The following is a 22,949-nucleotide window of genomic DNA, read 5'->3' as shown; positions in this document are numbered from 1 at the left end:
TACTTCTTCGAGCGCAGAGGTTGGTAGCATGAAAGGGGGATATTACCGGCTGAAAAAAAAAGAAAGCAAAAGGATGCGCTGAGGTTACAGTGAGAATGCAAGTCGTACCTTGACATGCAATATAGAAAAAGCGGCTTCAAGTGTCTTGCAGCATGCCAAATCCGATAATCCTGATCAATGATGAGATATATTTGATTTTCAAAGAAACCCATAACCGATGCGAATGCATTATTGCACGGCCAGCTCCGGTTCTATACGTGTAGAAAGAACGCCACCCAATGCTCATGCCCGTGTCTAATATGTTCGTTCTTTCGTAAACAAAGCTTTACCATCCGCCGCCAGCGGTCACGGCCAATCCAGCAACACGTTCCATATCGCTTTGCTTCTTTTTGCCAACATCGCTTTCTACTTTGATATACGATGTGTATATCAGCTTCTGTTGATCGACGCCCGTAATGCCGGCCCAATGTGCCATGAGATCCTTCATACGTGATCTCGATATACCATCAACGACATCATGCTCGGGACTGTGACCGTTCGTTCGCGCATTTGCCTCGTCTTCCGAATCGCTGCCCGAGAAGTAGGCCTCGTCTACCCTTGCGAGCCACTCTTTCTGCTCCTTCGGTCCTGGCTTCGGTGCGGGCGCATCTTCATTCGCTTCTTGAACCCCTTCGTAGACGCGTACTTCTTCTACTTCCTGAACCTTGACTTGTCCACCACCGTTTGTACATCCGCCTGGACAAGCCATGACCTCGACGTAAGCATAATCTTTGACGCCCTCTCCTGCGGCTGTGGCACCACCTGGCCTTCTGCTTACACCTGTTTTGCCGCCTGGTAACCTACTGGCTTTGGCTGGTTTAAGTCGCCGTACCAAGTTCTGGATATTCCTGAAACCGTAGAACCGTGCTGCTTTGATTATTGTTTCTGAGCCACGGACGACCGAGTACTCCACCACATCGGCATTCCGCCCTCTTGCGACTGATATCGAGGATCCCGGATTCTGAGCTTGGTATGTTTGTAGTATGTGATGTAGATATCCACCGGAGGGCCCAGCAGCTACGCTCTGATTCTTCCGGCGCGAAGGAGGGAATAGGAAAGCGTCGATCTTTGAGTCTGGGAAGGGTGTTCGATCGGCAGAGGAGAGCGGTGTTCGTGGAAGAGAAGCAAAGTTGATACCACGAGCAGCTGCAAGGTGTAGTAGCTCACGGGCTGTAATCACACAATCGGTGTCTCTTATCTTGTCCTGAGATTGATCATAGCTAGGTAACCAGGCAGCGGAGGTGAGCTCGCCACGGCTAGCCTCGAGTTTCTTGTCGAAACATGGCATGATTGCGAGATGCCATATCTGAGACGGTGGCACGTTGTAACGTTCGCTGAGTACTGACTTGATTAATGTGCCGGTAAGTGCTTGCGGCGACTTGAGCCGCGAGAGATGTGGAAGGACATATGGGTGTGTCTTCTCGGCGTAGCATATCCAGCCAGGGCAGGCCGACGTAAGAATGGGTGCTTTCGGTGTGGTATCTATTGCGCCCTCAGAGCCAGGCTTTGGAGATGCCTTGAGTGCTTCGGGAGATAGAGCATTTGTAACCTCGTCCGCCGCCGCTACGAGGCAGGCTTCGCGCATGGCATTGGTGTCGATGACCCATGTGAAGTCACTTCCCTGGTGGCCACCAGACTTCAAGCCTGAGGGTCCACTGAGGAGCTGCGCAATCATATTTCCGGCTTCTACCTCAGAAACGTTAAAGACGGCCGCCAGACTTGCGCGAGTCTGCGGTGAGATGCTGGCGACGAACAGCTTTCCTTGGGCATTGTGTCCATTTACACCGTTCGTCACACCGTTACTGGTATGTCCATTTGTTGCCCCATTTGTGCCATTATGTGCCAGCCACGGTGTGCGTAACGACGGGTAGGTATCGAGCGTTGTGAGGACCTCGGTATGCGATTGTAGCGAAACTAGTACTGCCTCTGCACTCGTTACACAGCCTGAGCACGCGAGACAGTCCGTAAGCGATATTGAAGCGGGTGGTGGCGGTTCTGCTGCAGCGGCTTTCTCTTCGGTCGTGACTTCGTATGGATCCTATGACCTTTGTCAGAATGCGCCGGCCTATGACGCAACGCGCGAGTCAAACACACCGAGTTATCTGCTTGTTGCACTGGAAGCGTCTCTATAGGCTTTATACACGCGACACCCGGCGAAATAAAATCGTTGAGGTCGTCTGCCGAAAGAATGGCGCTCATGTTGCGCCGTGTTCTAGTGGGGGAGGGGCGACAGGCGCTATCGCGATGCGACTTGAAGAATGTACGCGAAGACAATAAACACCTTACTATGCAGGCAGAATTAATGATTCAATGAAGAAAGAAAGAAGAGCGCAGTACTACTTGGAAAGTCCGTATCCCTCGCCCCGATGTCGCGGAGAAAGCAGTCACGCAACGCGCCGGCCTATCGATAGGCTCGCATTTCTAAAAGATTCCGATGACAAACCTCCGCGGCGAGTTGCCACACTAGGTATCCACTTCCTCTGCATGCGAACCTCTGTTGCTGCTCACGTGCTCGCGCATGCCATTCTCGAATGCAACAGAAACACATGTTCACGCCTGGCTACATCAGCTGACGCGATACGGTTGCTCACCCAGCATAGGAACATATAGTACGCGGGGTGCGTCTGCTCGGCAGATTGATTTAGCCAGGCAAGCCGCGCATCGAATGGTCGTAGGGAAGGCCTCAAACCTGGAAAGTGAGCAACATGAATATAGTATTTCGATCTACCTCTGACCATACTATGTCGCTGCATCTTACTAGCTGATCATGCTTTCTTTCATATCTTCGCAGTACCGCTCCTGCTACGCTACCCCTATGTATGCGACGCATTTTCATCGATACCTTGAGACCAATGTCTTCGAAGAGCAGCGCGAGATTCGAGGTTGCAAAGAGAAGGACTGCTTGGAGCTCGGCGCCTAGATTGCTGACGACATGTGTTTTCTTCGGTGCCTTGTGGTTATGGTTCAACATGAGGACGCCTGGAGTCTTGATACCGGCAGATTCATTTGCCTACGTACAAGATGAGAGCCTGAGGGACATTTTAAACACTACGTTAGGGGTATGGGAGAGCCCCAACCAACACTACCGTTCGCTAACACAGTCTAAGTTCGAAGGCATCTTGGTCCTCAACCTTCCATTCCGTACCGACCGTCGCGATGCGATGAGCCTTTCAGCAGCCGCCTCAAACATCAAGCTCGAGTTCGTGGAAGGCGTCACGGGTGGGAGCATCAATGAAAAAGCATACCCTCCACCAGAAGAGAACAGGAAGCATTCTGCAGGCATTCGAGGAAGTTGGAGAACACATATGAATGCTCTACAAAGGTACATGGTCTCTGAACTTTATTACGAGATGATAGTAGGCTAACAACCTGAAGAATAGTCGACCATAATCTTACCACCGCACTGATTTTCGAAGACGACGTAGACTGGGACATTCGGATTCGTCAAAATCTACAACGTTTCGCACTCGCATCACGCTTTTTATCAGGGAACCATGGTATCTCTACAGTGAAGGACAAACTCGAAACGCATACAAACACAGAGACAGAAGACACAGCCTTCAAGATCATCGACACTTCAAACCTCCCAAAGACACTAACCTCCCTCCCTTTATCTTCCATACCCTCCTACAGTAGCAATCCCCACATCTCACCCTACGGCGACCCAACACAATGGGACATACTCTGGCTCGGCCACTGCGGTACCGGCATGCCACGTCCAGCACTCAGTCCACACATCCCCATCAACCATCGCCACAGCACTACTACGACCATCTTAACCCAACCCAACGATTTCACGGTCCCCTCTGCACAACACCTGAAAGCTCACCCCTTCCAAGGTGACCCCGACGCCCTAGGTACCACATTCCCACCCCACACACGAATCTATCACCAAGCAACGGGCGGGACTCTATGTACAGTCAGCTACGCCGTCTCCCAACGCGGCGCCCGACGCCTCCTCCATCAATTTGGCGTAAGTGGGTGGAACGGCATTTTCGACAGCGAACTAGGCCGGTGGTGTGCTGGCAATGATCCTGACATGGGCCGGCAGGGCCAGAACTCTCATACTACTGTGGAGGGTGGGGGCATAGGTGTGAGTGGAGACGAGAGGGTGTGTGTAACGGTTCAGCCACCGATATTTGCGCATCATCATCCAAACAATGGGGAGAGTGATATTGGAGGGTTGGGTGGAGGTTATGCGAAAAGGTACGAGACAAAATATTTGAGGTATAGCGTTAGGATGAATCTTGCGGCTTTGGTTGGGAGGGTAGGGGGAGAAGGTGACACGGAGGGTTTGGTGGACCAGTGGCCTGATGGTGAGGAATGAGGATGGTTGTCACGAAAGTGTTTCTGGAAGAGATAATCAAGTTGAAGTGATATGGTAGTGGTATTTCCAAAGTCCCTGTTGTAGCTGTTGCAATCCGCCTACTACGGCTGTGGCTCTTGACTCTCCTCACTCTCTTCGCTTTCCTTCTCCCATGCATACAGCCGTTCGCAAAAAGACAAATCTTCTCGGTACCCGCCGAGGCGTTCTCCCTTTACCTTCCTTCAAACTATGATTATAATGGGAATGAACGACTCGAAGGTATCATGAACTGAACAACAAGCGGCCGTCCCATCGTCCCCTCCGTGTAACGCCAGTAAAAGCCAAGAAAATGCTCCCCTTATACAATGCACAAGCTCACTGGGTATAATGACCTTGCGCCTTTTGTGTTCAAACAGATTCAATGCGTGTTGCAGATGGCAGCCTCGATATGACTCCGGGCTCCGCTGGTTGCATGATCGATTTTGCGCCTGTGTTGTGCATAGTTCCGCATTGTTGTGCGATCCAGGGTTTTGTGTGGAAAGTATCGCGAATACGCAGTCCTTGTCGTCTAGCTGATCATTGGCAGCCTCAGTCCAATTGTATTCTGTTGCTCAAGTCCGTCTTATTCTTCCTTCAGCCGAGATAGAACATGTAGATCGTCCAACACAACTGTTCTCCACATGGCAAAATCGCATCAGTCGAAATTTTCAACTCTTCTGCGTGACTGAGACTTCACTCAATGAGCGGTTTCCGTACGCCTCCCACGATTGCAATTCCGAGTGCGCGCAAGCCTTCTGGGTCATTGGATCGAATAATAGTACTGGCGGGTAACATGGGGTTGTCGGGTGTGACGTGTGCGGCGTCCTTGGCTGCCTGCTCAATGGCCTCCATCTCCTCTTTGCAGCCAGCGTGGTCAAACGGACAAACGACGATGGGCTGACGGAGAAGAATATCCCTCGCTGACGACATTTGTGCCTACTCCCAGTCAGCAAAATTCACAACATCTGGTTTCAAGTGCAGCCTACCTTGACTGTGAGGTAATACTCTATTTTGTATAGAGTACCAGTTGTCGTGAATCCAGTAACAGCATACATGGGGAATTCTTTCTGCCCTCTAGGTATGATACCTGCGTTGTCTCGTAAATCTTTTGCGGGAAAGACCAGTCCGAGGTTGGTGAAGTATCCAGCTTCAGGCATCTTCACTCCGACCTGCTGCTGTGTTTTTGCCAACGTTTTGACCTTGCGAGTCGGTTCGTCTCCCTCGTGATTGAAGATGATCTCCTCGTCAATCCCAACAGTAATCTTTTGTATCGTAACCTTCTTTGCCTTGCTCAGCCAGTCGGGATTAGGGCTCAGTTTGATGTATACAGAGACTGGATCCATTGGCCCGTAGCTCCATCTCGGCAGGCTGATCCCAAGAGTGACCAGGTGGTCCGTTACTCGTTCGGCGCTCTCTGGTCGGTTGTACATGCCAAATGTTGAGAGGGTGTCGTATCGTTGTATGGGTACTGCGAAAGGATACTTTTTCTGTTCTTGAGGCCCTTGTTGCACTGTCACGACGAGTTCGTAGAATGTCTCAGCTGTCCGACTAGGTAGTTGTAGACTCGCGGGCGGTACCCTCCTCGCTACTTCCTCTCCACCACGCCCATAGGGTATGAAGATGACGAACGGGAGGTCCATGCATAGTATGCTCTCGTGTTCTCTTCCAGGTGAACATCGATATAGGAGCATTTCCTTGCCAACAATGTCGGTAATCTCCTTGCGCGGGGCTGCCAGGTGCTTCTTCGTGACCGAGTCGGCAGACGGGTGTATTGTTTCGCGCCGGTGTAGTGCGATGGTGACGAGGGAGACATTGACGGGCGCTGAGACTCCAATGAGTGGCCGGATCTCGACCTTGCCTTCTATGCGAGGCTGTGGTGTGTGTCAGCATCAGGCCAGTACCCTTGCTGAAGGAAAGTTGGTCATACAGCGACTCCAGGCGAGCTACTTGGAGCGCAAGAGGTCCAATGAGAACAGAAGGAGAGTAGAGACACGTACGAGTGTTGCTGATATGCCTGGATAGCCAACCAGAAAGTTACTGTTTGGCGGTCCTGAGACGCGAACAAAGGCCGACATGTTCGTTTCTCGCAGCGCAGGCCTGGGAGGGCAGCGAGCGCTGCATGGGCGTGGGTATGGCCTTTCAGGATGTGCTTGGCCCGTCCAAGTCGCGCGTCTGAGGCTTTAATGTGCTGGTGCGCCGGCCAACTACGCCGTGCTTGGAGCTAGGTAGCCTTCCGGGCAGCGAATTGTGGGGGTGGAATGATGTAGGCGCCTCGTATCTTGAACCAGCGGGGCTCTGGGTGGCAGCGACGCCGGTGGATGCGCGGCGGGCCCGTGGGTTAGGGATGCGATATGGATACGGTCGTGTTTGGAGTGAATGCGCGGCGGGGATACTGTGGTGGATTACGTCCCGAGAGTCGTAGGGCTGCCCGAGTGGAGCTTATGCGGCTGGCGCTTATGATGTCCAACGTCTACCAGCGTGGAGAGCCCAGGGGGCGGAGCGCGATGCTGGCTATAGCAATGATGATGACAGCGAATGCAGGGTGATTGCATGCAGTAAACGCAGTCGGATAGCCGCGCGATGTTCTAGGCGCGGCGAGGGTGGAGGTAGAGGAGCTTCTCGACTTCGAGGGTCCGATTCGTGCGCCATCATTGCTCCTCCCAAACCACAAACACGACCGATCGGCACCCGCGACCATGTCCGTCACGGTGCGTCCCAACTCTGTGCCATCTCGGACGCGCTGCTAATTGCACACAGCTACATACCACCAAGGGCGACATCAAACTCGAAGTCTTCTGCGAAGCCGTCCCCAAGACGGCTGAGAACTTCCTCGCCCTCTGCGCATCCGCCTTCTACAACTCCTCGCCTTTCCACCGCCTGATCCCGTCCTTCATGGTTCAGACCGGTGCCCCCGCCTCCGACCCAAAGTCCAAGACCTCCACCTCCATCTATGATACGCCAAACCAGCTGTTCGAGGACGAGATTCGGCCTGCGCTGAGACACAATGCGAGGGGAATCGTGAGCATGGCGAACAAGGGCGCAAATTCAAACGGCTCACAGTTCTTCATCACCTTCGCGCCAGCACCGCATTTAGACGGGAAGAACACCGTCTTTGGAAAAGTGCTAGAAGGGTGGGAGGTGCTGGATGACATGGAGAGCGTTCAGGTAGACAAGAAGTCAAGACCGCTCGAGAAGATGGAGATCAAGAGCGTCACAATCCATGCAAACCCGCTTGCAGGATGAACAAGGTGTGATTAGGCAGACAGTGGCTGCAACGCGACATCATCTAAGCTGAGAGCGTAACGTGTGATTGGAGCCTGAAGGATGTCGCGGCATTTTAAGAAAAAGAAACCGCAAATCAATGTCTGAGCAACGGGTACCATCACAGTGCCAATGTCGGACCAACAGATATCAGGTCGCTGTAGCCATCACAAAGCATCGGTAGAAGGAAAGAGTGGGCTGTGAGATCATATCATACTGATCATGGCTGGCGAGGCCGTGGTATCTACGAAGCGCCGACCTAATGCAAGAGGAGTCAAGAAAATCTAAGAGAGGTCCAAGTTGTCCACCCTACGCGCCGTTGGTCGTTGTTCCGTTCGACAAACTCGCCGCATGCTCCTCCTCGTAACCCTCCGTCTTCATATCCAGCAATCCTAATTCCTCCTCCTCAGCCTCTGTCCGCTTGTAGTCCTCAACCTTGATCTTAGGATCGGGCTCCGGCGCAGTAAAGCTCTGGACATAGCTGCTGGCAAGAGGGTCTTCAAGAACAAGAGTGAACTTGTCTTCGCCGTTGATGGCGGCAGAGAGGTTGTGGAAGAAGGTGTTCCACTTCTGCTTGGATTCTGAGTCCATCGAGTCTCCTCCATCGCCAGCGTCGAAGATTGAGGATCTCAAGTCATCACGTACTTGGGTCAGGAGACCTTCGATCGTGGTGAACCTACCACCAAGAGTACCGGGTTCGACACTGAGGTTGAGCTCGAGGCACGACATAGCGCACGACTCGGCTTTGAGAATGTCTCGCGACAGATCCTCCTTGCTGTCTACAGTGACTGTGATCCGGCGGCCCAGTTCGGGAACTTCGCCTCCGGTCTTGACTTCGTTGCTTCGGTCTGCATTACGTTAGCTGATGAACCCTAATTGTTTGATCAGTTCAACTTACATCCGCAGTGGTCGCACACTGTGCTCATCAGGACTACCTGCTTGAAATGGGGAATGTTGACCATCTTCATATTCGTAGTACACGACTTGGTGCATCCCGGGCAGCTGGCAGGGAACGAATAGACCTGGTTCTCCACGATATCGTCCTCATCTACATTGTTCACCATGGGAGCATGGGCGGAAGGCATCTCCGGGTACATCTGTGAAGCCTTGTACTCTTCTCGAATCTCCGTGGCAGGGGCCTCGCCGCTGGTATCGCCGAGACCGAGCGCTTCGTTCTGTGCAGCAGTTCGTGGGTATTCGTTGCGAGAGTATTTACCTGCACCAAGTACGCTTGGAGGCTCGATCGAGGAGTTGCCGGCGGGGTCGTCGATGGTGACCTTGAATGGTAGTTTCTCTCCGCTTGCCATCTGCTTGATTGTGTTGATGACTCCCTGCAACTGCTCATAGACCTCTGGTACCACCTGCTTCCTCTCTTCCTGCTTCTGCTCCAGATCTTGCGCTACCATCGCGAGAATGCCTTCTACATTCGTCAGTTGTCCTCGGCCAGGTGGTATCTCTAGGTCGATGTCTTCAACGCGGAATATCGCCGTGTCGCTCTTGATGATCTGACGGCTCAGATCGTCGGCTGATTCGACTTTGAGGGTGAACTTGATGCCCCGTTGCTGGATCTCGCCAGCAGGCTGAACCTCGGAGTTCTTGAAGTGGCAATGCGGGCATGAGAAAGACATGAGAACGATCTCGCGGAAAAATGGAATTCTAGTGAGGAGAAGGCGCGTAGTACCCTTGAGAGTGTCAGCCGAGTCGACCATTGTCTTGCAAACGCGCCTACATCTTCATGACAGTTCATACACATGCTCTCAATCTCATCGACGACCTTTGTGTCGTCGTCTCCTTGTTGGGCGCTCGCCTCTGCGACCTTGCGGCCCATATCCTCGAAGAGGTCCTTCGCGAGACTCTGTTGCTGTGCCATATTTGCAATCGATTATTGACGTTGTAGGTGGTGTTGAATAGAGGAATCGTGCGTGTAACTGGATTAACTTTCGCAAGTTGTGATGACATAACGTCTGGAAATTTTTGAGCCCCGCGCTTGCATAGCGGGGTGTCGCTAGACCCTTCCATGCAGGTGCGCTTTCAGTCAGCCCTACGGAGCTTATAGCGCAAAGTCCATGAAATCGAGCCCGCCCGCGCCCGAGTCCTGCGTCTTCTTCTTGTCAAGCATAGCTTGCAAGCCGCCCCTTCGTGCCTTTTGTCTTTGCTTGCTGCTCGCGTTTATAGTCTTTGCAGCGACATTTTCCTCTTTGTTGGTAGTAGTCGTTGCCTCCGAGATTGGATCCGTGTCCACTGGCGGCTGTAATCTCTCGGTCAATTTGCGACGTCTTCGCTCTCGTGGAAGCGATTGATGTGTCTCTCGCTGACACCGCAAGCAGGTATAGCAGATACTCTTTTCAAGCTCCGATGACTTGTTGCCAATACTTCTCTGGTTTCCTTTGTTCGAGACCTTGCATGACCATCCTGGAATCATTACATTCCCACATGCGCCGCAAACACTTCGACGAAAAGCATCCGATTCTTTGCTCGATATGTCGACTTCAGCATCTTCAATCAGCTTGTTGCGTGCATTGCCCAGAAACGCTGCCGTCGTTGGCGATGGAACTGCGAGGATATAAGCAGCTTCTTGGAGGAACTTCGCCCTCAGTTGAGTTTGGTCTGCTGAAGCCATGTGTTGAGAGGACCTAAATGATCTCTGTGCAGGTCTTGGAAAGCTTCCTGCAGGTCCAGTATCTCCACGTGCTCGCTAGTTTATCGCAACTCCGACCTCCGACGCTAGTGCTGCAGGTCCCTCGATCGTACTTTCTTCGACAACAGCCTCCACTGCAGCAAATACTCTGCGAGTATATTGTGACTTCTGCGCCTATGCACTGCGCAACAAAGATTTCACCAGCATCTCTGTAGTCGCGTTGCTGATAACGCTCGTTCTTACTAACTACCAGGTTACGAACTTCATTGAGTATGGCCGCCCCAGAGTTAATAGAACAGCAGAACCTGCGTATAGCAGTAGAAGGTTGCGGTCACGGAGTGCTACACGAAATCTATGCATCTGTGGCAAAAGCGTGTGAATTGAAAGGTTGGCCAGATGTTGATCTCTTGATCATCGGCGGCGACTTTCAGGTATGCAAACCGATTACAATGTCCACCCAGCGACTGACTTCGTAGGCTGTTCGAAATGCGTCCGATCTCAAGGCAGTATCGATGCCTTCCAAGTACTATGCGATGCACGACTTTCACGAATACTATTCAGGCTTGCGCACAGCCCCGTACCTCACTATATTTATTGGAGGCAACCACGAAGCGAGCAACTACATGTGGGAGCTATACTACGGCGGCTGGGCCGCCCCGAAGATATATTACATGGGTGCCGCCAACGTAATACGGCTAGGGCCATTGCGCATTGCTGGGTTGTCTGGTATTTGGAAAGGCTACAACTACAAGAAGCCGCACTACGAGCGCTTGCCCTACAATAGTGATGACGTTAGGAGCATTTACCACGTTCGGGAAATTGACGTGCGGAAACTGCTTCAGATACGCACACAGGTGGATATCGGTCTAAGCCATGACTGGCCGCGTGGTATGGAGTGGAAAGGCAATTACCGACAACTCTTTAGCTGGAAGCCAGACTTTGAACAAGAAGCCAAGGACGGCACTCTCGGTAGCGTTGCCGCGAAGGACGTCCTCGAGCACTTGCGACCACCCCACTGGTTCAGCGCCCATATGCATGCTAAGTTTCCAGCTGTATGGAACCACGCAGAAGCTCCGAATATGGCGCCCGATACCGACAACCCTGTTCCGACGGTCGTGAATGACGGCGAGATCGATCTGGAGGACGTAGACGAGGAGCCCATCCCAGCGCCCAAGAATGATGCGGAGATTGATCTCGATATGGATTTGGGTGACGATGAGGCGCCGCCTGTACCAGTCGCAGAGCCAAAGGAGCTCCCCAAATCTAACATGACGGAGAGCGAATCCCAAATCCCTGATGATATTCGGAGTCTTCTACCAGAATCTTTCTCACGCTCAACCTTTGAGCCAAAACAGACTTTGCCCTTCCCTGAAGACATTACGAATAAGACAACCAACTTTCTCGCACTTGACAAGTGCTTGCCCAAGCGAAGCTTTCTCCAGTTGTTGGAAATAGAGCCACATTCACCTGCTGAATTGCAAAGACCTTTGCAGCTACAGTACGACAAAGAATGGCTTGCCATTACTCGCGTCTTTGCCGATCACCTCCAGGTGGGGGATCCACACGCGCAAGTCCCTGCAGACAAAGGTGATGCTTTTTACCGACCTCTTGTGGAGAAGGAGATGAGTTGGGTTGAGGAGAATATCATTGCTACCAACAAGATGACCATCCCAGAGGATTTCACACGGACTGCGCCGGTATACGAGCCTGCTTTAGGCATTCATGTCCAAGAGTCCCCGCAAGAGTACAGTAATCCGCACACACAGTCATTCTGCAATTTACTGCAGATCCCGAATATATTTCATGCGTCAGATGAAGAGCGGGCACAACTAGCGCAAAATGGTCCGAGGCCGGAACAACAGCGGTCCAATCGAGGTGGGGGGAGAGGCGGAGGTGGACACAGAGGGGGTGGGCGTGGCCAAGGGCACAGAGGTCGTGGGAGGGGCGGAAGGGGTGGACGTGGCCGCGGTGGACGCTGGTAAAAACTTACCATCCGCGTGGGCCGATACACACTTAAGATGATGCAGAGAAAGTCGTCATTAGGCCAGCTCATTTAGAGCCTCACTACTCTATCCCAAACTCCAAGCTGTCCGGTAGCATACGCAATTTTCATGGGCTTGCGATATGTTCCACCACGCCAGTGTAGTCGTATGCTGGCCACGACGTTGTATACATGATGAGAACTATTGGTGCCCAAGACTAGCAGATTGCACACGCGGCTAGCGTTGTGTATCCGCTTATATCTGCAACTTGAGATCGAAAGTCGGCTCCGTGCACCATTTGACATGACGGATGGTGCAGAAGTTTGGGGTCTACCGTTGTCAAAGACCCACAAGGGTTCGGGCGCCGGACGTTTTGAACGAGGACCCTGCACGATGATGTCGAGACTAGTTGCCGAGTATGGCACTTCGCGTACACCGCACATCTAGCTCAGGCATTTTCGTTGGAGCTTGTACAGCTGTCGCAATCGTTCGCTGGCAAGCGCAGCCGGCAGCCGCACACACAAGGCCGTGTTTTGGAAACTATAGCCAAAGCGGTGGCTGTGGTATTGAATTGCTCTCGTCCTACGTCAGAGGCCGGCCATACACGCGATGGGCGCAGCGGACCCGACGAGAACACTGCAGGCGGGATCCCGTCGTGCGGACACGTTTTCAATATAGGTGATATGGATAAAGTGCGAGGATTCGGTCTTGTCTCGCGACTGCCTGGTGATCGTGCTGATCCTAGACGTACTAGTCGAGAGTTTATTTGACTCCGCAAGCCAATGTTCGCAAGCTGTGGCGAAAGGGTTGCGCGTGCTGCTCAAGAATAACCCCAAGGCTTCCAAGGTCGCCGCTGTTTGGTTCCGCATGACTGGGCAGAGGCGGCGGGTCGGATGCGCAATCCTTCCAGCACTCGTGCGAAGACGTCCGAAGTCTGGTTTGACACTTCCAAGCGGCTTGGACGACCCTTACAGCTGTGACAGTCCTGCGAGCGTACCTATTTTCGGGGACTCGCAACCATGGAACTGTGCAAGAAACACTTGTCGCACGCGGTTACGCGCCCGTTATGGCCACACCAAAACCGAGTGGCTGCCAGCGGAACGCTGTCCAGAACGCGTCGGTACGTCATATCCTGGCCTTAGCGCCGCCGTTATTATGCATCGAGGCCTCGCGATCGACGGGACAGACCCTGAATCGTTGGTCCCTGGCCTCTTTCTGCGGTGGACACACGGACCTGTCCACATGCTCATCCACACACGCCCTGGATGAGTTTAAAAACCTTTCGCCGCCCTTGCTTACCCAGTCTTTGTTCTATATTTCGGCATATATCGTCTACTATCGCTTCTAGCATTCACATTTCCGCCCTCGTTACTACCTATTTCCGGTCTTCGCTATAGCTTACCACCTTGGTATACTATATCCGGACATTGCCACACAGGTCTGGACCATTTATCACAAGCCGCCTCCCGCGACACATCACCTGTAGATCATAGTAGCCATCCACGTCTATACAAGTTTGCCGGTGCTATAAACATCTACATCCTCCTCATATCCATCCATCTACACACCGACCACATATATACACACTAAGATACTTCAATACCACTCTTAATACGATGGCATCACGCTTTGTCGAAAACCTCGAAGAGGTCCCAATTAGTCATCCCCATCTCAACGTCTCACTGGATGACATCCTCGCAGAAGAGAGCCGCAAGAGGTCCTCTTCCCAATCATCCGGCAGCTCGGAGACCCGTCGGTCAGGAAGCAGCTCGACACCAAGTCCAACATCACCCATCAACACCGAAAGCAAGCTCAAACGGGCTTTTACTATTGGCAGCAAGAAGGGTCGCCGAACTTCATGAATGAAAGCCGACACGTCCATCGCTTGGACCAATTCTACACATCTATTACGAATTCACGAACCACGGTTATCAGACCATAACGACATCACCAAGACTTTCTCGACCAAGCGTTGGAAGAGACTAGTCTGTCGCCTGACAAGCGCCGAACCGTCAGTTGTCGTCGCTTAGGTGACGACCGGACGATTATTCGGACGTCACTATCACGACATTCCATAGCATGGTCACTAGCGCCACGCACCACCTGCGCCCCATCACTATCATCATCATCATTACACAGCCACGATGAGTGTTTCCTACGAGGGAATGTCGCGACGGAAATTATTGGTTGGAACATTGGGCAATCAAGCACCAAAGTGTCCAAGGTCATCTTTCTCGGAAGACATTTGTTGATCTCAACGACAACATAGTTTAGTACACAACTATCTATTAATCATACACTTTATCCTTACCAATGTGTTCCTACTGCAACGATTTGGTACCTTGGAGATTCTGTCAGAGCATGTTCAGAAAGAGTGACGTAGCAATGTACCATGTAGCAGCGAAATCGCGTCTGCCAACAGTTGGCAGCAACGAGGCTAGTCACTGACTTTACGCTCACAGGCAGGTGGTAGTCTTACCCCGCCGATATGGTTCGCAACTATCTAGTTTGAGCTGCGTGCCTCCCTTGCTCACAAGCTTAGAATGACCGCCTGATTGATAGTTCTTTGATCCTTGTCCCAGTCCTTACAACATCTCTACAACCTATCATTTTGCACACCTCATTCATCACCTACCATCGATCGCCAAGAGGAAGGAGAACACAATGGCTGCAACAACACCAGTAACCCTGATCGCAACCCTAGAATCCCACCTCACACCGACCCTGGCCTTTACATCCCCACCAACATCCCCCTCCCAACCTTCCCTTCATCTGATACCCCCACCAACTCTCACCAAACTGCGCAACATAGGCCCCGGCCGGGTAAAAGACATGCGTTTCCTTGGCCAGTCGAAACAAATCATCAGTCATGTTCCCCTTGTCGCTGCGCCGCAGACATGCAGCAGGATCAACGACGCGATGCATGCAGCGGTTATCATGAACTCGGAAAAGTTCTCTGTATTGAGCATGTTGCCTTTAGAAGGCAAAGAAGCAGCAAGAGAGTTGGCGAGGTGTGTGGGAAAGATGAAGTTTGTTGGGGGTTGTATTGGGATTAGTAGGAAGACTGAACTGGAGGGTGTGGAATGGGAGGAGCTCTGGGATGCTGCAGAAAGGTATCGAGTGCCGATTTTATTAAGGGAGACGTGGCCGGTAGGATCTGAGGTATGTTGCAGCTTATATCTCGGAAACCAGACAAGAGAGAAAGGGAACAAGATGTAGACTGACATGTACAGATGACGGACTACCAACACACTTTTCCTTCTACCGTATACGCGCCCCTCTTAACACACGTTCATACGTCGCATGCTACTTCTCCTCTCCCATTGCTACACCTTTACCTCAGCTCCGTCTTCGACCGACACCCTGGTCTACGTCTCATACTTGCACATCCCGGCGTTCTTCCCTCTCTCATTCCACGCATCGAAATGCTCCTCACCACTATTCCTGCTGCGGATAAACCTAAGCGAAGTTTTCTGGATGTCTGGCAGCACAACATCTACCTGACGACGGCAGATGCGCAAGACATGTCAAGTCTAAGGGCGCTGCTAGAACAGATACCAGTAGATAGAGTGCTGTATGTGAGTAATTACCCGTTTGAAGAGAGGGGAAAGGAGTTGATGGATGAACTCAGAGATAGTGGGTTTTTGACGCAGGTGGAGTGGGAAAGAGTTGCCTGGGGAAATGCAGAAATTGTGTTTGACTTGAAAGGAGCGAACACGAAGGGAGGAAGGAGATAGAACACATCCGAAGGGTAAGTTTAGTTGAGAAGCAAGTTTGTAGCTTGGGAGATAGTGGGAACACCTAGCAGGGTCACCAAGAACGTAAAAAGTATTGATAGTTTATTCCCATGCATCAATGTGATGTGTATGTGAGCGCCCTGCCAAGTCATGACTCCTGGCTTGTGGTATCTTTCATGTCAAATCGTCGTCGTATCGCATCGCCTTTCTCTCGTCGCCCGGTCGGCCGTTGGTATGACCAGCGCTTATTTCTTGCCCGACTTCTTGATTCCCTGGGAACCGGTGTTGAGGGGTCCCTTGCCCTTGCCAACGGTCTTGGCTAGATCCTCACGCTGTTTCTTCTCTGTACGTCGTTAGCACGTCTGTCGTAGTCCTTGTTCTTGTAGTGGCGCTTCGCAGCCCGTGGCGCTCTAGGCTCCTGGTAGCAGAACATGGGCGGTACGCACCAGCAGCGAGCTTCGCCTTGTATGCGATGTCATCTTCGTCGAGCTCGACGGCCTTCTTCTTCTTTTGTTTGTTGTGGATGGGGTTGGTACCCGCTGTGGTATTTTGTCAGCCTTTGACCCCGCATCAGTTTGCGCAGAAGTTATGGCGCTCACCTCCTTGTCCTGAAGGCATCTTGTAGAAGTCGGTTGTCTTGTTGGTCCGGTCTTCGGTGTGTAGGTGAAGGTTGAGAAATTTACTCGCAGTCGTCGAAAACGTTAGGCGGTAGCAGGCGGTGGGAAAGGGTCTCGACGCCTAAGAAAAGTGGGATGTGCATAGCCACAGGTATCGCCCCATGTGGCGCATGGGCACGTGATCATATCATATGTCGTTACGCGCTAGGTGTCACGGCTGGAGCTCATCTCAGCGCTGATGAGATTCATCTATGACCGGGGATACCGCGGCATATCATATGCATCTGCAACAGTTCATCACCGAGAGATACAAGCGCGTCGCGTGCTGTTCTCCGTGGACTTCATGTAGAAGAATTATTGGCTTAAGCTCGTTCCAGCGCTGGCTCCCCGCGTGGTCTCCAAAGGATGCGATATGGTCACCGCCCACACGCAACCAGTGTGCCGACCCACCCGAACTCCACAGCTGGCTATCAAGCGATGCTCTCTAGCACGAATCATGCGATCTCTGTACTTCACCGTCACCATGAGGCTGGCCAGAATGGCCAGATGCTTTGCAACGCTGAAACTGTGGCAGCGACACCGCACTTGTGGTTCTGATGAACTAATTCGGTGGTTTTAAGCATCAAAAACACAGAAATAAGAGAACCCAGACGGCAGCCAAAAGCTTTGTTTCGCCGCGTCTTCCTTGTGTCGAGACTTGGCATGCTTGCGACCACGAGCAAATCTACCCGATGTTGACATTATCGCCGGCAAACCTAGCTGCTCACGGGCTAGATGGTGCACTAAACACCATCTCGGCATCAATCCGGCTCGCTTCTCCTCAAAACAACGGCGCCTCAACACTTAGCTCGATCTCGCCCATTCGTGGAAAAACTACAGGACGCCTCCCCGTCCATCAGATGAGCAGAATCCCTCCGTCGACGCTGAAGTCCCAAGCCCCAGATTCCCCAGATTTAGGGACTACGGAGACTGGAAGGCTGGGCGTGGATACATTTGGCACTAGAGCAAGCTTTCAGGGCGCGCTGGGCGTCTTGATTCGTGGTGATATTCTGGATGGAGGCGTTTCGTAGCGGCGTTGGCTTCGGATCCCAGATGCTGGAACTGGCGTCTCCGAGCCCATGGGGTTGATGGGACCTGACATGGGGCAAGATAGCCCTCCCCGGGGTGGCATCCCATGTAGTATGTATATATGCTCATCGCAGTCTCCGTTGTTTGCTCTCCACTCCAGAGCTCTACGAATCTCTCGCTGTATCGTTGCGAAGATCGAGCCGGAAGCCTTCGTCAATCACTACGAAGTCGATCACTATCGTTACTTTCGCTTCAGGAGAATCCCTAAGAGACTACCGTCAAGATGGTCGACAAGACTAGAGTGTACAACTGGTACATCTCGCTCGTTGCAGCATCATGCATGGTGCTCTACGGTTACGATGCGTCCGTCTTCAACGCGTTGCAAAACTCGAAGCACTGGATCGCCTACTACGACAACCCCGGACCCAACATCATCGGCGCCATCAACACATCATATACTGTTGGTGCTGTTGTAGCTGGTTTCTTCATGGTATGTCTCATCTTCGATGCTACCAATAAACCCACACCTCTTTGCTAACTTCGCTTTGTATAGGCTGGTCCTCTTGCTGATTTCGCTGGACGACGAGTCGGTATGGCTGCTGGGTCCATCTGTGTCATCATCGCTACCATTATGCAAACATTCGCTCCTCGTGGACAAATCGGTGTCTTCATCGCTGGTCGTGTCCTCATCGGTATAGGACAAGGTCTCGCTCTTACTGCTGGTTCTATTTATATCGGAGAGCTTGCTCCTTCTGAGATCCGTGGAAAGATCATGTCCTTCTGGCAGATGTTCTATTCCGTTGGCTCTTTTATTGCATACTGGATCTCCTTCGGTACCTCCAAGAACCCTAAGAAACTCGGCGAGTGGGACTGGAAGATGGTGGTCATTTTCCAGATGATGGTACCCATCATCATCCTCTCCCAGGTTTTCTTCATCCCAGAGTCTCCCCGTTGGTACGTTCAGAAGAACCGCAACTACGAAAAGGCCCGCCGCTCCCTCCGTCGCGTCCGTGCCACCGAGCAAGATGTCGAAGATGAGATTACTACCATCCGAGAGGCTATTGAATTCGAAGCCGAGGCTATCTCATCCGGCTTCTCTGCTCTGTGGAAGGACAAGTCTGTCAGAAAGCGCATGTACATTGCAATGATTGTAAACGGTGGTCAGCAGATTACTGGACAGGGCACACTCAACTCCTACAGCTCCATCATCTACAAGAAGGTCTTCACGAGCGCCGACACTATCTCCCTGATCAACGCTCTGAATGCCACTTTCAGTATTCTCTTCACACTCAATGCTACTTGGACTGTCGACCGCTTTGGACGCAAGTTCTTGTTCATCGTTGGTGGTATCGGCATGGGCGTTTGTATGCTTATCGCCGCTACTGTGGAGACTCAGACACCTACGCTTCCCAGCGGCGCAAAGACTGAGCCCGTTGGTATCGCGATTGTATTCCTCATGTTCCTGTTCGCTCTATTCTGTATGTCACCCTCTCTCCCACTACCATCTTAACAAGAACATCTACTAACATCCATTTCAGACAAGCCTTCTTGGGGCGCAACGGTATGGATCTTCACCGCGGAGATCTTCTCCATGAACATCCGTGCCCAAGCTGTTGGCATGTGCTCGCAAACCCAAAACGTTGTCAACTCCATCGTCCAGCAGTTCTTCCCCGTCTTCCTCAAGAACGAGGGCTTCTATGCTTTCTACATGTTTGCTGCTATCAACATTCTGCTTGCAGCTTTTGTCTGGTTCTTCGTTCCCGAGACTAAGAAGGTTAGTCTCGAGGAGATGGACGCCATCTTTGGTGGCCAGAACCACGTTGTTGAGGGCGCTGCCATTGAGGAGAAAGACCCGGCAAGGCACCACAGCGTTGTCGTTGACAACGACGCTAAGGGTGCTTCGGAGAGAGTCGAGAGGGTCTAATCGGCCTTTAGTGACGGGTTCTTATCGTATAGTTCGATCTGCTGCTTGTGTATTCATATAGCACATGGTACTGAGATAGCGTACCGGGGTTGAATACCAATCTTTCAAACCAACACTACAGCGTTCATCCATCGTGCATTTCGTGACAGACTTGTCTCATTCCTTCTAGCACAGCCATGGCTCAGCATAGCATATGTTCTCGCGTCATACTCGCTATGCCGTCTCGCATCGAGTCTCTTCTCTTCTTCCCTACATGAAAATATCAATTCTATGACTCTCCACATATCTCAAGATATCAAACACGACTCAATCCGCAATTGAGATTGATTCTTCGCCTCCAAGAATGGCCCCGTATCTTCTCTTCCAAAGTTTCGCACCGATACCATGCTCACGAACCCCTCTCATCGCACCCACAAACGCTCCTACAAACAAACTATCGCCACTTTCAACACTCGCATAACTACCTAACCTTGGTAAATTTATCGAAAAGCCTCAAGTTCTGTCTTCTCTTCCTCTTCCGGTCACCAGAGTGAGCCCCTGATCCATCCATCAACATTGGTACGCCCACTCATGGCGATTTGTCGTTCAAAATCCGCGTACAATTAACCTGGCGAGCTTTCTCTGAAGGAATACACCACCGCGCCGATGAAAGTCGTAATTACTCTGCGGTGAAAAGCTATGGGCGAAGGGCGTGGCAGGAGCGACGTGTAGTAAATAGTCAGGCGAAGATGGGTAAGACAGATTACGTTTGGGCTGGAGGTAGGGTCATGGGTTCCGAGGAGCAGATAAGCGGAGAAGAGTAAATGTAAGGCAGAAGATGGTTGGGTGCATTGACGGTGTTGACGAAGAGGGATGGACGAAAGAGATAGTGTTACTTACTGTGAGGAGAAGCCAACGTTTGCTCCCTAGTACCAAGGCAATTAGATGCAACTCCATAATCCTATTTGTTCCTAAACTTGTCGAGTTGGTTTAATCCTTGGTTATGCTGGTTTTCTCAGACGCGACGAGCGGCTGAGAGGATGATGGTTACAAACGGCGACAGTCTGATTTCAACGTCTTCGCTTGTGTGGATGCCTGTGAGTATCTAGCGTCTGTGACTTCAACTCGCGTTATATGCTAAGCTCTTGTATATCTCTTCGGTACTACAAAGGCCACACAAAAGAAAGGATACTTATTACTAGATAATTTTTGGCTACATGTGTTCATCAATCAACTTTATCGTAAACAGCCTGTGGCACCTCAACCACTCCCTGTGGGTATCACTGCAACGCCCTTGTCGCTCATTGAATCATCCCACTAACCTGAGGCAATCTTCATTACAGCAGTATCTCACTCCCACCGCACTAAATGCCGGTCATTCTTTACTGAGAGCTTGTCTGGGTTGGTATCGACCTGTGAAGCGTCAGTAAATATGAATGAAACAAAGAGCTGATCTTTCCTGTACAAATTCACGATCTCCATCTTTCTCCACAACAAGGTGGCCTTCATAGCCTAACATACGCTTTGTTCTAGCATCCGCTTGTGCAGACCACGCGCCAGCATCCTCGTTGACGTTGTCTAACACAAACGTAGTAATCATAGATGCGTTGAAAACGACCTCATTCACCACTTCAATCCACAAACCCGTACAAAGAGTGGACTTGGCAAAGATGACAGATCTCAAGGTCTCCTTGTGTCGGGTGATCACTTGACACAAGTCTTGTTCCCTGGCGTAAATTCCTTCAAGCCTCAACGAGCGTAGCTTTGGCCATGTCGCTCCAAGACCAATAAAGTCAACGATGGAGCGTTCTTCTGGAATCGATCCGCCGTCCCACATGGGCTCATGAAGATGTTTCCAGTCCAAGATTCCGAAGGAAAGATGTCGCAGATCCTGAGCGGCTCCAAGAACTTTGGCCAGATTTTCGAGCTGCCGGGTGGGTGGATCGATGTTGGTGGGTGGGTGTAAATCCCTAGTTTGGGTGTTAAGGATAGACAAATTGAAGTTCAGTCTGACTAAACGTCGAAAGAGGTGTTTCACAGCGAGCAGATCGTTTGATTCTGGAAACCTGAACATTTCTAAGGAGAGCTCTGTGCATGAATGTCCTTCGCGAGGTGCTTCTATCGTGAGCTGTCGAATTCCAGCATACTCTGACATGAAGACAGCGCCGATGAGTTGGCGGAAAGGATGATCCCAACTAGTAGTGCGGTTCTTGCCGAGTCTGCCAGGAAGAGCTCCTCTTGTGAGCAAGTCACGCAGTGTCTTGCGTTCCACGGGTATAGCGTGTTGGTGCGGCGAGTACACGATCGATGAGATGTTCTGCATGTTTCCAAGGCCGCGTGCAATTGATTGCAGAAGAACGCCATCGACATTCATAGTTTCTTGCTCCTCGTATAAATCATGGTATCGTTTCCATCTGGCGATCTGTTAGTGCTGCTTGCTAGAACGGGGAGCCCGACCCTAAAGGTATTCGTAGATATATCTATTGTAGTTTTGATAGAGAAAGGCTTGAGCTTAGGGAGTAGAACTTAGTGAGAAAAGAAAAATGAGCTCCTTCGTATATCATCGCGTTACATACCTGGTTCGCATTGCGTAGAAGGATGACGAGTTGAACTCGTCTGTCTTCTGCTCGGATCGTTGGTAACAGCGATGATCTTTCGCGAGCACCTCATCGTAGAGTGTTCCATCGAAGATGACCTCTCTAACATAGCCTGAGTACACCGAATGTAATGAGACCTGCATTAGGATTACGAGTTTAGCTTATATTCGCAAGTTCCATGTGCCTGATACCGAAAGGTCCCCTGAAGATCTCTACTGTGCGTTGCGCTGACTTGGCAGCGACATGACAGTCTACAGACACCTTCAGGATATGAATCGTGTTACATGGATTCTCGTATACGAAGATCACTTACATTCTGAAAGGCGCCCAACGCTTGGTATCTTGCACAAGCAACAATGCTGCGAAACAGCGCAGGCGTGGCGTTGTCCCGAAAGGTTCTGCTGACAGCTCTCGCGGCCTTGACGTCAGTAGCTGGGAGATAGTCAAAGATTTCGATTTGCAGTTCGGCGGGTAGTCTATTAAAGAGACCCATCTTATGGGTAGTTGGATTCTGTACTGTTTAGCGGCTGCTAGGCCTCTGATATAATTTCACAGCGCTAACCTTTGACATGTTTGCAATGACAGAGACAAGGTGTATCGATGTGCCTATATTGAAGTATCGGTGGCGGAGTTGGAAGAGCAAGGCTGGTGTTTGCTGCCAAGTGCAGTGCATGTGGGCAAACAAAGCAGGCTCCAGTGAGGGAACCGGACTAGGGTCACCAATGAGGCGAGAGCACATAACAACGATTACGCATGGAAAAG

General features: G+C 51.5%; 12 protein-coding genes across 12 annotated transcripts; 6 read left to right on the top strand and 6 right to left on the bottom strand.

The window, feature by feature from the left end:
* Nucleotides 1–325: 325 nt before the first annotated feature.
* On the bottom strand, nucleotides 326–2,238 carry NAR1 (Cytosolic Fe-S cluster assembly factor nar1; the record flags this gene model as incomplete). Its single annotated transcript, XM_051732853.1, has 2 exons — nucleotides 326–2,077; nucleotides 2,134–2,238. 2 exons carry the CDS (start codon nucleotides 2,236–2,238, stop codon nucleotides 326–328), a joined length of 1,857 nt encoding a protein of 618 aa, XP_051587432.1.
* Nucleotides 2,239–2,858: 620 nt separating this feature from the next.
* Nucleotides 2,859–4,366, top strand: J4E82_006596 (uncharacterized protein; the record flags this gene model as incomplete). Its single annotated transcript, XM_051732852.1, has 3 exons — nucleotides 2,859–3,098; nucleotides 3,147–3,361; nucleotides 3,415–4,366. The coding sequence occupies 3 exons, from the start codon at nucleotides 2,859–2,861 to the stop codon at nucleotides 4,364–4,366; spliced, it is 1,407 nt and encodes a 468-aa protein (XP_051587431.1).
* Nucleotides 4,367–5,077: 711 nt separating this feature from the next.
* J4E82_006595 (uncharacterized protein) lies at nucleotides 5,078–6,459 on the bottom strand (the record flags this gene model as incomplete). The annotated part of the gene is made up of 3 exons (XM_051732851.1): nucleotides 5,078–5,320; nucleotides 5,371–6,255; nucleotides 6,382–6,459. The coding sequence occupies 3 exons, from the start codon at nucleotides 6,457–6,459 to the stop codon at nucleotides 5,078–5,080; spliced, it is 1,206 nt and encodes a 401-aa protein (XP_051587430.1).
* Nucleotides 6,460–7,080: 621 nt separating this feature from the next.
* Nucleotides 7,081–7,627, top strand: CYP10 (Peptidyl-prolyl cis-trans isomerase cyp10; the record flags this gene model as incomplete). Its single annotated transcript, XM_051732850.1, has 2 exons — nucleotides 7,081–7,092; nucleotides 7,142–7,627. 2 exons carry the CDS (start codon nucleotides 7,081–7,083, stop codon nucleotides 7,625–7,627), a joined length of 498 nt encoding a protein of 165 aa, XP_051587429.1.
* Nucleotides 7,628–7,954: 327 nt separating this feature from the next.
* On the bottom strand, nucleotides 7,955–9,515 carry J4E82_006593 (uncharacterized protein; the record flags this gene model as incomplete). Its single annotated transcript, XM_051732849.1, has 3 exons — nucleotides 7,955–8,493; nucleotides 8,544–9,327; nucleotides 9,375–9,515. 3 exons carry the CDS (start codon nucleotides 9,513–9,515, stop codon nucleotides 7,955–7,957), a joined length of 1,464 nt encoding a protein of 487 aa, XP_051587428.1.
* A 180-nt stretch (nucleotides 9,516–9,695) lies between these two features.
* Nucleotides 9,696–10,265, bottom strand: J4E82_006592 (uncharacterized protein; the record flags this gene model as incomplete). Its single annotated transcript, XM_051732848.1, has 1 exon — nucleotides 9,696–10,265. The coding sequence occupies one exon, from the start codon at nucleotides 10,263–10,265 to the stop codon at nucleotides 9,696–9,698; it is 570 nt and encodes a 189-aa protein (XP_051587427.1).
* A 290-nt stretch (nucleotides 10,266–10,555) lies between these two features.
* On the top strand, nucleotides 10,556–12,265 carry J4E82_006591 (uncharacterized protein; the record flags this gene model as incomplete). Its single annotated transcript, XM_051732847.1, has 2 exons — nucleotides 10,556–10,714; nucleotides 10,760–12,265. The coding sequence occupies 2 exons, from the start codon at nucleotides 10,556–10,558 to the stop codon at nucleotides 12,263–12,265; spliced, it is 1,665 nt and encodes a 554-aa protein (XP_051587426.1).
* Nucleotides 12,266–13,881: 1,616 nt separating this feature from the next.
* J4E82_006590 (uncharacterized protein) lies at nucleotides 13,882–14,127 on the top strand (the record flags this gene model as incomplete). Its single annotated transcript, XM_051732846.1, has 1 exon — nucleotides 13,882–14,127. The coding sequence occupies one exon, from the start codon at nucleotides 13,882–13,884 to the stop codon at nucleotides 14,125–14,127; it is 246 nt and encodes an 81-aa protein (XP_051587425.1).
* Nucleotides 14,128–14,929: 802 nt separating this feature from the next.
* J4E82_006589 (uncharacterized protein) lies at nucleotides 14,930–16,002 on the top strand (the record flags this gene model as incomplete). Its single annotated transcript, XM_051732845.1, has 2 exons — nucleotides 14,930–15,427; nucleotides 15,499–16,002. The coding sequence occupies 2 exons, from the start codon at nucleotides 14,930–14,932 to the stop codon at nucleotides 16,000–16,002; spliced, it is 1,002 nt and encodes a 333-aa protein (XP_051587424.1).
* Nucleotides 16,003–16,247: 245 nt separating this feature from the next.
* On the bottom strand, nucleotides 16,248–16,620 carry J4E82_006588 (uncharacterized protein; the record flags this gene model as incomplete). Its single annotated transcript, XM_051732844.1, has 3 exons — nucleotides 16,248–16,345; nucleotides 16,449–16,541; nucleotides 16,602–16,620. 3 exons carry the CDS (start codon nucleotides 16,618–16,620, stop codon nucleotides 16,248–16,250), a joined length of 210 nt encoding a protein of 69 aa, XP_051587423.1.
* Nucleotides 16,621–17,970: 1,350 nt separating this feature from the next.
* J4E82_006587 (uncharacterized protein) lies at nucleotides 17,971–19,611 on the top strand (the record flags this gene model as incomplete). Its single annotated transcript, XM_051732843.1, has 3 exons — nucleotides 17,971–18,177; nucleotides 18,241–19,165; nucleotides 19,226–19,611. 3 exons carry the CDS (start codon nucleotides 17,971–17,973, stop codon nucleotides 19,609–19,611), a joined length of 1,518 nt encoding a protein of 505 aa, XP_051587422.1.
* Nucleotides 19,612–20,940: 1,329 nt separating this feature from the next.
* On the bottom strand, nucleotides 20,941–22,680 carry J4E82_006586 (uncharacterized protein; the record flags this gene model as incomplete). The annotated part of the gene is made up of 4 exons (XM_051732842.1): nucleotides 20,941–21,003; nucleotides 21,056–22,004; nucleotides 22,167–22,324; nucleotides 22,501–22,680. 4 exons carry the CDS (start codon nucleotides 22,678–22,680, stop codon nucleotides 20,941–20,943), a joined length of 1,350 nt encoding a protein of 449 aa, XP_051587421.1.
* Between the last annotated feature and the right edge of the window lie 269 nt (nucleotides 22,681–22,949).

This window comes from Alternaria postmessia (genome assembly GCF_024291825.1).
Source record: "Alternaria postmessia strain BMP 2775 chromosome Unknown scaffold_39, whole genome shotgun sequence".
In the NCBI taxonomy this organism is placed as follows: domain Eukaryota; kingdom Fungi; phylum Ascomycota; class Dothideomycetes; order Pleosporales; family Pleosporaceae; genus Alternaria; species Alternaria postmessia.
The sequence above is the reverse complement of the archived record's forward strand: the minus strand, read 5'-3'. Positions and strand labels throughout refer to the sequence as shown.